Genomic DNA, 15,430 nt, shown 5'->3' with positions numbered 1-15,430 from the left:
ATAATGAGGCATCATACATATAATTATTAAGACTGTTAAGGAAATGAAGTAAAGCAAAGTGTTGACAACAATTTACCCATGAAATATTTACATTTTACAACAGGATAGTATTATGGGCACAATAATTATGTAAGCCAAATATTTAATATAACATGGGAATTGGCTAGTTTTTATGGAAAGAAAGCTTACTTTAAACAAGAGCACCACATAACGGGTGCCACGCTCGGCTGCAAAAGCTTGTCAGATTTTTTTTTTTTTTAGAGGTCACAGTGACGTTGACCTTTGACCTAGTGACCCGAAAATGGGTGTGGCATGTAGAACTCATCAAGGTGCATCTACATATGAAGTTTCAAAGTTGTAGGTGGAAGCACTTTGATTTTAGAGCCTATATAAAAGTTTTATATTAGAGCCCCTGCGAAATGTTGTTCTGCAGTTCACGAATAATTCGTGAACAGTTCATGAACTGTTCGTGAACTGAGTTCATGAATTGTTCACGAATAGTTCGTGAACAGAAAATGAGCCACGTCTGTGAAAAGTTCTTGAAATTTTAGTTCATGAACTGTTCATGAACACTAATGGCATGAAGTGTTCATGAAATATTCTTGAAACCTAATGGCATGAAGTGTTCATGAACTATTCTTGAACCCTTATGGCATGAAGTGTTTATGAACTATTCTTGAACCTGTGTGGCATGAAGTGTTCATGAACTATTCTTGAACCAATATGGCATGAAATGTTCATGAACTATTCATGAACATCAATGGCATGAAGTGTTCTTGAACAGTTCATGAACAACACAATTCTTGAAAAATTCTTCAGGGTTTTGCTGTTCACGAACAGTTCATGAACATTTTCCTTCTATTTTTCAATGGCTCATTTTCTGTTCACGAACTGTAAGTGAATAGTTCATGAACCATAGTTCTTCAAGAGTTCATGAACTGAGGTGGCATGAAGTGTTCATGAACTATTCATGAACAAGAATTTGTCAATTTATGCAAAGGTTATCATAAGTGTTACTAAAGCTCAACAAACAGGTCAGGGTAAGAAGAAACAAGTCTTGTATTAGCACTTAACATATTGATAGCAACATATAACAATAATTTAAATATAACACTAATAACTGAGATACAAGTGGTTTGATAATACTCTTTAAATTTCATAATACAACTTTGCACTATATGTTCATGAATAATTCATGTATTGAAAAGATTATGAATAGTCTCATTTTCAGTTCAAGAATCATTTACTAATCAATGGTTTCCCTGAAATGGTTACACTTACAGTGCCAAAGAACTTGAAATGGAACCAATGGCTGATCAGTTCAGCCGGTAATTTATTAAAGACTTACATTTTCAAATATAACATAAACCATGTGCCTTCCGTTTCAACTTCCTGTGCACACAATATTCTTTCTTTGTAAAAACAGCAATGCAATGTGCATTGAGTTCTTGATATCATCTTAAACTGTTCTTGAAATAAGATGTCCTTAAAACGTTCTTAAACTTGTCTTTTAAGTCTTCCAAGAACAATGACAGATCCTTTTAAGAACATATTGGATTCATAAAAAGTCCATCATACATTCAAAAACATTGTGTAGACCTGTTTAAGAACATCAGAAGGAAACATGTTGTTCAAAAAAAGTTCTTAAAGTGTTCAAGAATAGTTTAAGAATAATTCAAGAACAGGAAAGGTCCTTAAAAAGTTATTGAAGTGTTCCTGAAGGCAGTTCTTGAACAGTTCTTGTACAAATGTTCTTAAAATTCTCTAGAACAGGTCAAGAACTCTAACTTACAGTGGTGAAAGTACTATGCATATTCATACTAACTTCACAGGTTTCACAAATCTACAAGATTTGTATGCTAAACATTTCAATATTACTTTCAAAAATATGTATGAAACATCTAGCACAAAGGAATTCATGAATTATTCATGATGGATCCTTAAAGTCTGTCTCAGAAAAGTCATTAGAAATACTTGTGCATGAAATGTTCATTCACTAAGTATTTATGGTTAGATGAAGAACTGTTCATGAACTTTGAAATGTTCAACAATAATTCATAAACAGTTCATGAACATGTCTTAAGAACAGTTCATGTCCAAAAGTTCATGAACCAAGCTCAGGAACTTTTTCAGAACCGTTCATGAACAGTTCTTGATTGGCTTGAAGTGTTCATGAAATCATGAACAACATTTCGCCGGGGAGGTCACAGTGACCTTGACCTTTGACCTAGTGACCCAAAAATAGGTGTGGCGTGTAGAACTCATCAAAGTGCACTACTCATCAAAGTGCAACCACATATGAAGTTTCAAAGTTGTAGGTGAAAGCAATTTGATTTTAGAGCCAATGTTAAGGTTTGAGCACGACGCCTACGGTAGACGACGAGCTGGCTATGACAATACCTCGGGTTTTCTCAGAAAACAGCCGAGCTAAAAAAGTTGCTTCAAGCAAAGAATATAACACTAAAGACAAAGTTTTTAGGCACCTTTGTACCACCATTATGTTCAATACATATAATGGCCTGTTACAACAATAAATATCCTTCATAGCAAAAACATTTTTGTAGCTTTAACAGCATCACATTGATAACCAATGTAACATTTTATTAATAAAAAAATTCACAACCTAAACACTATGATTAGTCGCTTTGTCCCAATAAGATAAGGCGCTTATATTTGCACATTATTTTTGTATTTTTCTTTAACAACTGCTGCCATGGCTCTCTTATTCTTCATGGAATTATTCCGAGTCTTTTGAACATAAATTGTTAAATCCATGGTGCAAACTTAATATAAACTTCTATCATACCTTAAATAGGGCATTCCAAGAAGCAAGGTAAAACATGTTTAAAACTTAAATTACATCACAAATAACTAGAGATTTGTCACAGACGTGGCGTATACCCCCACATGCTGCATTGACACAGAATACTTTGCATGCTGTCTTCACAAAACAAGAGAAATTAATTTATGGCGATTTTTTAGAATTATTATGCCATTATCATTTATGGCCATTTTGACCTTTGAACTATTGAATTCTTTTGCATGACACGTCGTCCAATGACTGTGAACAAAATTAATGTACAAAGTCATTTTAAAATCTCACAATGAATGACATAGTTATCGCCCGGACATGATCATTTATGGCCATTTTTGACCTTTGAACTCACAGTGTGACATTGATGTTGCAGATATCGGCGTAATTCTTTTACATGACACACCGTCAAATGATGGTGGACAAATATGCAATATGATTTTAAAATCTCACAATGAATGACATAATTATGGCCCGGACAAGCTCATTTATGGCCATTTTTGACCTTTGAACTCAAAGTGTGACCTTGACCTTGGAGATATCCACGTAATTCTCTCTCGTGACACACCGTTTAATGATGGTAAACAAATGTACCAAATGATTTTAAAATCTCAAAATGAAAGACAAAGTTATGGCCCGGACAAGCATTTGACCTTTGAACTCCAAGTATGGCCTTGACCTGGCTGATATCGATGTACTTCTTTCGCATGACACACCGTCCCATGATGGTGAACAAATGTACCAAGTTTTAAGTAAAATCTTATGATAAATGACATAGTTATGGTCCGGACAAACTTGTGGTTTAAAACGCACTAAGTGACCCCGTGACCAAGTTTTTAAGCCGGCATGACCTATATTCAAACTTGACAAAGACATTATCTAGATACAACTTGTGACCAAGTTTGGTAAAGATCAGATGAAATTTTGGGACAGACCGACCAACAAAGTGACTCCTACATTACCAATGGTAATGGGGGTATAATAAATGTTCATCATTATTGAAAGATGCATTTTGAGTGGGGGGGGGGGGGGCAAAATAAGACAAAAAGACACACAAACTTAATAGCAAAGACAATTCTCATTTTTCACTATCATCAGGACAACATTACAACAACCTTTACCAGCATGTCAAAAATCCCAAATTATCATTTTTACCATGACAAAGATAGAAGTCATGACAACAAGACAAAGGCCCCAGCTCAAAACCCCTTTCTTACCTGCAGAACTCTGAGGACTGATGGGAAAACTGGGCGTGGTGGCTCGCCCAAGGGTGCTGTCTCGTCCCAGGGTGCTAGTTGAGTGCATAGGAGCCCTCAGGCTCGAGCTGTTGGATGCCTGGGCCAATCGGCTTCAGAGAGATACGGTCGACCTCTGTGACCTCGATCTTCTTGGGCTGCTCAGCAAGGCTCTGTTGGGCCTGGAAGAAAGAAGGGGGCGTTGTTACACAACATTTGTCGCATTTTTTGAAGAGTGTATAAACTACATAAAATATTAATATTAATAACATACTACAGTTTTGACTCTGTTGGGCCTGGGAGTAATTAAAGGTGATTCATAAACCCAGTGGTGCTTTTGATGAGTTTATACTACATTCATCACAGCATTTAACCCTTTGCATGCTGGGAAATTTGTCGTCTGCTAAAATGTTGTCTGCTGAATTTCTAAAATTACCATTTTCTTCGATTTTTTTCAAAGAATACTATCAGAATAGCAAACAGTTTGGATCCAGATGAGACGCCACGTTCTGTGGCGTCTCATCTGGATCCAAACTGTTTGCAAAGGCCTTTAAAATCCAGTTCCAGCGCTTAAAGGGTTAAGAGTGTAACAGCATAAAATATTAATTTTTCTTAATAGTTATTACATACCTTTATGTTTTTTTTGCATACAAAACCTTTAGTTTTCAATACTAAAATACATCAAAAAGCAAAGTAGCTACTAGTGAAAACTGTTTCCGAATAAAACTAGTCAACACACTACTTTTGTTAATATAAAAGATTACTTCACTTTAGTTTGTGGCTTTTTTTGGTGTACAAAGAAAAACAGGCAGAAAAAGGTATATATAGAACACAAGTTTGGCGTTCGGAGATTTCGTTTCAGTTTCATTGATTGTGTTAAGTGGAATAGCATTCAATGTTGCACCTTTCAAGTGATCATACAATACAAAACAATTTAACTGATACTGTATTCTAAGAACACCACACTAGTGTAATATTCACACATAATAGGTTTTCAAACATTTAATCTACAATTGTTTTGTACACTCATACTTGGGTTTGTCTTTGTGTTTTATGCTTAAAATAACAATGTATAAAGTATAAAGTTTTTCACTTGTCATCCAACACATGAATTGTACAAGTGTTTATTCATGCAGTTGAATTGTGTTACATATTCTTAGGCATCAAATAATTGATATTTCAGATTTCAGTGACCATTTAAGTATGGCATGTCTTGATGTAAAACAACTAAAAAAACAAAGGACAAAATTGTCATAAAACCAGGTTTTCAATTAAAAACTAGACATCATCTAGATAAAACTTCTGACCAAGTTTGGTGAAGCTCTGATGAAAACTACTTGAATTAGAGAGCGGACAACATGCTGAATGTTTAAAACGAACTAAGTGACCCTGTGACCTAGTTTTTGACCCGGCAAGGCCCATGTTAGAACTTGGCCTAGACATCATGTAGATACAACTTCTGACCAAGTTTGGTGAGGATCGGATGAAAACTTCTTGAATTAGAGAGCGGACACGGACCGACCGACAGATCGACCGACCGACAGACAAGCTCACTCCTATATACCCCCCAAAACTTCGTTTAGTGGGTGTATAAAAAAAGTCTGATAAAGGGAGACAATTCAAAATGGAAAAACCTGGTTAAAAACTCATAGTTAATTCATACATGTACATCAAGCAATTCATGTATTAGACAAAAGTTTATAAAAGAATTTCAAATATTCATGATAAGGGCCTCAGCAATGTTAATGCATTTCAATCTTTAAACATGCATATCAGAATATGAACTAGTGTATGTAAAAGTTACGTGTCCATTCATTGATCTATCTCAAAAATGTTAATAAATTTGCTTAAGTTTAATTATCAAGTAGAACAGCAGTCGAGAATGCGGCTCTCCAGTGTGATCAGACATCGCATAAACTCAAAACATTTTCACTGATACATCTTCCAAGAACATGATACTTAAGTACAATACAATCTCTTCTTTTGGAGAAATGCATTATTCCTTTTCCATCTTTGAAATAAATAAATTGTTAAGCATTTTCTCTTGTAATTGTTTAAGTGTTCATGTATACTTTTGAAATCTGAATTATTTATATAAAAAACTTTTATAAACTGAACAGCTGAATATCTTTTCTTAGGCAAAAAACGATAAATATTTCAAATTTAAATGACCTTTTTAATATGGCATATTAAACACTTCAAAAACATTATCCTTCAACATTCATACATTATGAAGCAATACATATGAAAGACAAAAGTGAAGAATGATAAAATTCAAACATTCATGATCAGGCAAAGGTAATGCATTTCAATCATTACACATGCATATTGAAACATCAAAAAGAGTTAGTTTCTTAAGATGGTATTCATGCATAAATTATTGGTCCATTGATTGATCTCAACAACGTCATAAAAAAGCAAGGCATCACACTTATTGAATACAGCATTCAGTAGATATTTATGTACTCTATTGAATCACCTGAATTAGAGAACATTCATTGAAACAAGAAAACCTACATGATTTTGATCAGAATAACTTTTAAGAACTTTAAACTTTGGTCACCTTGAATAAATGAAAATCCACTCTACTCATAGATGTACATGTATATAGCTGGAACACTCATGTTTACAATCATTATGCCCCCCAAAAAGTAGTGGCTGGGGTATCAGGGACGTACACTGAATTTCACAAACTTTCAAGTGCTCTCACAATTTACAAATAGCATGCAACTTGCATAAAGATTTCCTCATAATAGAGGTTTTGCATGTGCAATTTTTACAATTTAATACTTTATCACGGGACAGTCTACATCGTTGAGATGAGCTTTATGATAAATAACGGACATTCCTATTATAAAATTGCTGTAGTTATCATTTATGGGCGTTTAACAACTTTGAATTTCCATCATATTATTACATGTTTTTATTGCAAAATCTTAGACATTGCGATTGTTTGGATAATATGGGCATAATATAATTATATAATTCTTCAATTTCACTTAGTACTTCTATTATGTTGGACCAAATGTCTTCAAATTGGATTAGTTTTGCTTATATGTTCATTGTCATGGCTACACTATTTTTACAAAAAGCACAATATAAAAAAAAAACCAACAAAAGCTAATGGCATTTTGGAGGTCTGCCATTGATGAAAGAATTCTGATGAAAGAATTGAAAGAATTCTGGAAGGAAAGATTTTCACAAGTGACTCAACCAATGAAACTTTTCTGTTTTTTTGTTTGTTTTAAACTGCAAGCCAAATGACAGAACATTAAAAATGCACATTTGCCAAAAAAATGAGCCAAAACAAGAACAACCAAACAATACACAAAGTGCCTAGTGTACTGCGCTTCTACATGAAACAAACATTATTACCTTTCAGGTTAATTAAGCGTTTTAAATTGCATGACGCTTGAATGAGTAAATGGTTGTTACTAAATGTTTTCATACTACACTTCCCACTATGGTTTAGTCGTTCAGATATAATTACCAATAATTTCAGTTAAACTGCTTATGCTTGTCAATTCAAGATGATGGTGTATAACCTAACGGTGTGCTATCCTTTTGAAAATATGTCTACCCAAAATTATAATAACATCATGAAAATCTGTTTTGATTTATTTAAAAAAATAAAACCATGACATTTTCAAAACCCTGCATATTTAAAAATTAATATAGTATACACATATAAACTCAAGCATTTCAGTTGATAACAATCTCATTTTAACCCTTTCCCCCATAAGAAGCAAAGTGAAAATGGCTTTTGCAACCAGCATTAAACCATAACAGCCTGTATTTAGAAACTCACAGTCTGTTCAGGTGTTATGCTGTTTGCTGCTCATCAGAATCTAAGGGTTAGAAATGAGGCATTTAAAACTTGAATACAGTAAGAAAGGTCTTTAATTAAATGTAACTTTCTAAAGGACTACTATGCGTCAAAATACCTATCTAAGTGGTAAACAGTTAATTAATATACATGCCCTCACTATTCCACCAGCCGGTGTTTTTTTCACCATTTTGGGAATGGGGAAGGGTCTCTTTGGATTGGGAGATATCGCGTTGTTTTGGCTTAAATTGAAAAATTAGGGTTCCTGTCTTTTTGCCTAAAATACTTTAAAATTGAGAATAAAAATAAATTTGATTTTTTTTAATAAGGTTTAACATAAAGAGCTAGACGGGAGATGGATTAAATGTACAGAGATTTATTTATTTTTTGTCTATATATTTTTTAAACCTTCAATTGTGAATTATAAGGTCCCATATAATACAAACTATAACAATAAAATAAAACCATTCAACGGCTTGTAAATATGAGTGAGTCACACACCAATAGATGGTCATAAATATACAATCAATAGTAATCTAGCAAGTACATATCAGTGTAATTTCATGCAATGTTGTCACATTAGCAATTTGATCAAACAATTACTATGTCACAGGGTCGTTAAACTGACACCTTGTTATGCACAACTACCATGAAACAATACAGCTGTGGACTAACATGAGCCTTGTTTACATTTTGTTGACCTTTTTATTTGACCACAACAAACAGTCATAAAATCACTCCAAACAGTTAACTTGAGGTATATTCTCTTCTTGGAATAAAGTCAAAAAATAAAGAAGTTTCTAAAAATTGTAATGTTCTAAATATTCTTTATTTAGAGTTGAATTAAACTTGACATTTTACAGTTCAAATGTCATCATTCTTCATACAGAATACTTTGCTTTTAACATAAGAACCAATGATGCCAATCATCTATCTAATCATCCAGAATGGTTTTAATTGGGTGTTGAGTGGGTTTTTCTGAAGTCTAGTGCCATCTGAAAACTGAAAACCTGAACAAGAAATTAAAATTTAATGCATCCCTACATTGGAAAGCTTTGTTTCAAAGGAATGTTCAATTTGACCCAGGAGTTAAATTACTAGTTTGAATCATACATTGAAAATTTACCACGTAGAGTTAAAGAAACAAAACTTGTAATTGACTCTTAATAGCCCACTAGATTAGAAATCAACAACAGTAACATGCTGACTTTAATTGAATCTTACAACTGACTACAAAGTTTTAAAACTTAACTTGAATAATAATTGTGAAATTGGAAGGGAAGAAATGTAATTTAAACCACACACAAATGCTAATGAGAAAAGTAAACTATTCAAAATGTGGGTTTAATGTCCCTTTGGATGTGTTACGCCTAACATTTGGTAGTTACAACACAATACAAATTTTGAAGGCCTTTGCAAACAGTTTGGATCCAGATGAGACGCCACAGAACATGGCGTTTCTTCAGGATCCAAACTGTTTGCTATTCTTATAGTATTCTTAAAAAAAAATCAAAGGAAATGCTAATTTTAGAAATTCAGCAGACGACATTTTAGCAGACGACAAATTTCCCAGCATGCAAAGGGTTAAATGATGTTGAGCCTCGCTCTGGGCTAACCGGGCTCAATGCAATGCTGTGGAAAGTAATTCCCAGATGAGCCTGTGCAGTCCGCATGGGCTTATCAGGGACGACACTTTTTGATAAAGTGGAAAAGTTCATATTTTTTAAAGAATTCTCTCCTTAACACAAATCCAGTCCAGGTGATGAAGAGTTGTACCTAATTAGCCTGTGTGGAATTCACAGGCAAATCTGGGACAGTAGGCATGTGCAATAAGCCTTGTTTTCCCAGAGACTGTCTCAATTTAAGGTTATTTATAATAGTACCATAAAAAGGGTTTAATTGAAGGGCTTGATATTGTAAGAATAAGTTTGATTCTTAGAGGAATAGAGCAAACCAAAAATTGATGGTAGTAAAAACAAATTCTTTACTATTCTGTCAGCCTATCTTTTATTCTCAAAATTTATTGTATGCTTTCCGGTGGTTTATAGAGAAATATCAGTGAATTAAAACTGATAATTTCGCTGTTTCAAACAATGAAAATTATCAGTGAAAATTATTGATAATTTTCACTGTTTATGTTATATGACGTTATTTTTTGACGAAATGACGTCATTTTCCCAGCGAAATTCTTTAGTTAAACTCTTAAACAATGTATATAAACTGTGAAAAAAAGCATAAAATAAAAAGAAAATTTGTTGGGTTCGGTGGATTATCGATTTTTATTCACTCGTGATCATATAAAATAATATATTTTCACTCGTGGCTGCGCCACTTGTGAAAATATTATTTTCTATGATCACTCGTTAATTAAAATCCACCGAATTCAACAAATATCCTCTATATTATATTTCGGACACAAATTGGGGAACACATACATTTTAATCGACTCTTGAGTTTTTAATTAGCGCAAAATACTTAAAAAATGCCCCTTTAATTTTTGCGTTACGCAACATATAAACAGTACAACATGCCTTGCCAAGACATTTTACCACAATATAAAACCTTTTGAGTAGATATATTTTAAGCATCTTCTTTACAGACATTATATAATTTTCATTTTTGTAAAACTTCAAAATATTCACAGCTTGTTTCTAAAGTGTTAAAAGAACATTGCACCCACTGCTCTTTATTCAATGCGGCAGGGGGGATTTAAATCCCATTTAAATTTTCAGCGATAACAACAGCCTGAAGTATAGTGTTCTGAAATTGAACAACACTTTGCTCTTAAATTTACTTAAACTCTATTTAATCAACTGCAATTTAAACAATCATAAAAACTGAATAATGCATTCCACTCAATTCATTGTTACAAATTGTGTTCTTGTGAAACATGTACGTTATTTATATAAACATTTCTGAAAAGCCATCTTAAATTCTTCAAATTTCTGAAACCACAATTGCCTATTATTTATGCTTAATCTGTATTTATGGTCAAAAACAATTAATTACTTCTAAATAGGGTCTTTATCCAAATTAACAACCTACATGCAAAAATGTGATTTTTACATGTACCTTGGGATAAGTTGAGTTTAAAACAAAGTCTAATCGAGAGTTAAAGACAATACCAGGGCTTAAAAATTATGTAGCCAAAGTTAGCTTTTTCATGACTGAATTCTCATAGTTTTGGATTGTAATGGCTATTTATAAGCAAAATCTTGTGGTCAAATGGAAATTTGTTAAGCCAATTGTTGCAATAGGCATATTTGCTAATTGGCAGAGTTAGTCCAAAATACCTTATTTGAAAGGGCGTGATTATCTATAATATTCCTTACTTTTAAGTATGGCATGTAACAATTATATAATGCAGCTCATGAAAAGGCCCTGGGGGCATTGCCTGTCTTGAGAGAAATGTTGGCCATCAACATAATTATACCTGCTAACAACAGCTGATGTATTCCATGATATAGGAGGGGCAGATTTTACTGGTCCATAACTAATTGTTAGCCATGGAAATGATGCAGAAAAATACATTTTAAATAAATCAGAAAATCAGGTGGTTTGTAGATACTTGGATTCTTTGGAATGTCTTACATTTGCTACTTTATTGGAATATGTATGGAAAATACTGCCCAATAAATAAGATCCAACCGTACAATTTTTTATCAGCAATTTAATACTGCCTGTATTGAACTTAAGCTAAAAATAACATAACATAAACATTACATGTATTATAGTAATCTTTCAACAGCAACTTATATAACAATTTCAGTTGTAATGCTATTTTTATATCTTTTATATTAGCTTTGAATTTGTAATCTTCTCTTCTGTAAGAAATGTATTTAGTGCGTTTTAAAGGCGGTAGTAATGTTATGGTATTACATGCAGACTTTATGTGCCTTTAAAGGTGCCTTTTCACAGATTTTGGCATTTTTTAACATTGCCCGGACCAGGTTTCGAACCAGTGACCCCTGGAGTCCTGCCAGAGTCCTGAAGTAAAAACGCTTTAGCCTACTGAGCTATTCCGCCGAGTACACTTACTTGACGTATTTTATACCTTATATAAGCAATCTTCGTAGTTTCACAGAATTTAACGACAAAAACAGAACTCTCCAAATTATTCAATCGTTTCGCGTTGCAACGCTTTATAATTTTTAGGTTTTAAAATCGTCAAAAGATGCATATAATGGCTATATTAGACCATGGTAAATGTTCAGTATTACTGTTTCCTCACAAATATCATAACTAAAACGAAAATTTGCGAATCTGAAACAACTTTTATCAATTTTGTCAATTTACCAAAGCGTGAAAAGATCCCTTTAATATACTTCTATAATATTTCACTACTTTTTCAGCATTTTTTTTACATAAAAAATGAATTTAAAACACACATAAAATGCAAGCAAGTGAAACAATTTTTGGTTAAATCTTTCAAAAGGAAATACATTTGTTGCCGGTACTTTACATATATTAATGCCGGAAAAATGCAGAAAAAAACTGTTTGCTATTAGTTTTCTTCTGCATGATCTGCAAGCGTATTAAATGTTCATTAAAAACTCACAGCAAAAGACAACCGCTTCATTTAATGAGCATTTTATACAATTTTTCAAGAAGGGTTGATTAGTCCTTAATAAACCTATTAATGATTTCATTCAGGTCAATTAATTGCTATAATATATACTGTACAAGACACGTATTCATATCTTATTGAAATAAATTATTCAATATACATGTGCAATTGTGAATGCCATGTCCTAGTGCATGTACAATCACATGGCTTCATATTTTAATATGATATCACAAATGATGAGTAATAAGTCAAAAACATACCTGTTTTAATGTCACAAAAGTAGTGCTTATTTAATTCCAATTACAATGTTGAAGTGACTTACAACACAGCTTTATTTAATTTTGTTTAAACCATCACAATAACACTTTAACTTTCTCCATACATTTTAAACACAATCCCGGTTTATCACATCCAGTAAAGGTAGGTTGTAAACTTAAGTAAACATCAACGTAAACCCTAAAGCTAACTACGCCAGTGTTTATTTTCACTTGCAGTTGTCACAAGCAGTAAAAATTTCAGTACACCTACATGTATGTCTAACCTGACAATAACACTGACTCAACATAATACATTGCTATTCCTATTCCATGCTCATGACACATCATAATTGTATTGTCACATTAATTGAATTCATGTGGTCATTAGATCATTTTATAAATACCAGATCAATAACAAATTAAACACCACACTCTATATCAACAACAGGTCATTCAAAAATTGCACTGACTGGCTCTATTCTCCATAGGAAATTTAATATTCAATTTATCAATGAAAGTACTAAAATCGTTATGATCTATCCAGTTAAGATTATCAAATAACACTGGCATACCTATCCCATACTGCCTTTCAATAAACAAACTTATGAAATTAGGCCAAGGAACATTGTTCCTCGCTTTACAGTATAAGTACAAAGTAAACAGGAAAATATTTAATTTTATAACCATGTAATAATAAAGGTTTGAAAAAAATGAATACATGTTTTTCTTGTGTTTTAAAGAAAATAATTTCACATTTATAAAGTTTTCATTATTTTCTTAACATTTCCAACGTTATTACCGAACATTAACTCAACGAACACAAATCAGACAGGCTTTTACATTGTTTATCTGATATAGTTAAACAGCCATTAACCAATTAATGTTGGTCCTTTTTTGAAAGCACTCAAAAAATGTCTTTTGAATGATGTATGAGCAACTAAAAAGTTATATTTTTCCACTTCAATATTCCATCTCTGTATGAACAACTTGGACTAAATCAAAATTTGATCTAATTCTGTGACCATGTCAAATGATAAAATAATAGGCATTTGCAATCATTACTTTACAACAGAGACTGGCTGAGTGGTTAGAAACCCTGCCAAACTGAGGATGATGGGAGGTGAAGTTTAGAAAACTATTTTATCTTGGACTTATAATATTCTGGTTTGGTGTTGTGTCCTCTTTTACACACATTTAGTAACCTATTAATTTAAAGCTCTATAAGTGTATCAAAATTCAAACGCTTTTTGAAACGCTTTCAAGTCTGTTTTCTGTGTACAACCAGTACTCGGTGTCTTTCGTATAGATCAAAAGAGCCCTCACACATACCCATTTACAACACTATTTAAATCTAGCTGTCGATCATTGAAATCTTTATTTAATAATAAAACCAAAGTGAAGGACATGAAGAATTCAATGGCCTGCATTCATTTATGAATTTTTGACCTTTATCCACTTGTATTTTGACGCATTTATACTCCCTTAAAAAGTTAAATTTCATTAAAGACCTTTTTTACTAGATTTAAGTTTTTGAGGCTTCATTTTCAACCATTAGATACATATGAGCAGCAAACAGCATAAAACCCGAACAGACTGCGAGTTACTCGCAGGCTGTTCTGGTTTTATGCTGTTTGCACACAGCCATTTTCACTGGCCTGCATTCATTTATGAATTATTGACCTTTTCCTTTGGCAGCCTGTTTTGTTTATTTTATGGTTAATTGTGTATACATAACCAGGTAATAAGGGTAGACTTAAGTTTATCTGGCACTGAAGTTATTACAAACAATCTCCTAATCATAAACATCGTATGTTTATATGCAATGTTAACCTCTTCCTAAGGTCCTTCTACTCCTTAGATATATCAGATTAAGTTTCTAGACCCACACAAGTTGGGATCAATTTGGAATTATATAATAGCTGCAATTTCCAGCTATTTTGTTTTAAAAAAAGATGTTCAATGTTGACATGGTCTTTGCTGTGGGGTGGGGAGAGCTGGAATACCCATAGGAAACCGCTCCTGTTCGGTATGGTGAACTCACAACTCACAATAGCTAAATCTCAAGTCTTTATCTTAGGTCAAAGTCTTAGTTTAAGATGCAGAACTTTCAGTTGAAGGACCAGAATACGTTTAGTGATTGTAGGACATAAGCCCCCCAGGACAAAACCCCCCCAATGAAAAAATGAACATTTGGACAATTGCCCCCCAGTAGTAATAACAGGTAGGATATAAGCCCCCCAGTTCTTATTTTGCATCTGGATATTTGCCCCCCAGTGCTTATTTTAGGAGTGGACATTTGCCCCCCAGTGCTAATATCATATGTTGTTTCCATTAGACTAGTATATCTCTGTATTTGGATTCAGTATTATTTCATATCTCATAAATATATAATCATAGAAACTTGGATCATTATAATTCGAAATAAAAAAGGTCCAGAAACTCACTTTAATTGCCTAATCTTAGGTAAAACAAACATCTTAAAGAATTTGAATTGTTTTTTAATTAATCAATCAAAAGGATTATCAGCTTGTTGAAGGTGTTACATGTGGCTTTGATCATATACTTGTTAATGAAAATTAAAGGCTTCTGTATTTAATCAATCAAAAGGAATAAAAGGTGGTGATAATTGGACATGATTATCTGCTCAATCGAGTAATGTCGTTTAAAATTAGGCACTGGGGGGCAAATGTCCACTTCTAAAATAAGCACTGGGGGGCAAATGTCCAGATGCAA

General features: G+C 33.0%; 1 protein-coding gene across 19 annotated transcripts in view; it reads right to left on the bottom strand.

The window, feature by feature from the left end:
- The window catches only part of LOC127846924 (tensin-1-like), a 363,784-nt gene that overhangs the window by 65,669 nt on the left and 282,685 nt on the right, over window positions 1-15,430 (bottom strand). For all 19 annotated transcript variants that reach the window (XM_052378347.1, XM_052378349.1, XM_052378348.1 and 16 more), the window contains one exon: window positions 4,030-4,229. In XM_052378347.1, coding sequence (XP_052234307.1) covers window positions 4,104-4,229 — 126 coding nt within the window. In that variant the 3' untranslated portion in view covers window positions 4,030-4,103. The remainder of the gene's footprint in view (window positions 1-4,029; window positions 4,230-15,430) is intronic.

Source organism: Dreissena polymorpha, chromosome 10 (genome assembly GCF_020536995.1).
Source record: "Dreissena polymorpha isolate Duluth1 chromosome 10, UMN_Dpol_1.0, whole genome shotgun sequence".
NCBI classification, from domain to species: Eukaryota; Metazoa; Mollusca; class Bivalvia; order Myida; family Dreissenidae; genus Dreissena; species Dreissena polymorpha.
Note: the sequence above shows the minus strand (reverse complement) of the source record. Positions and strands in the feature narration are given on the sequence as shown.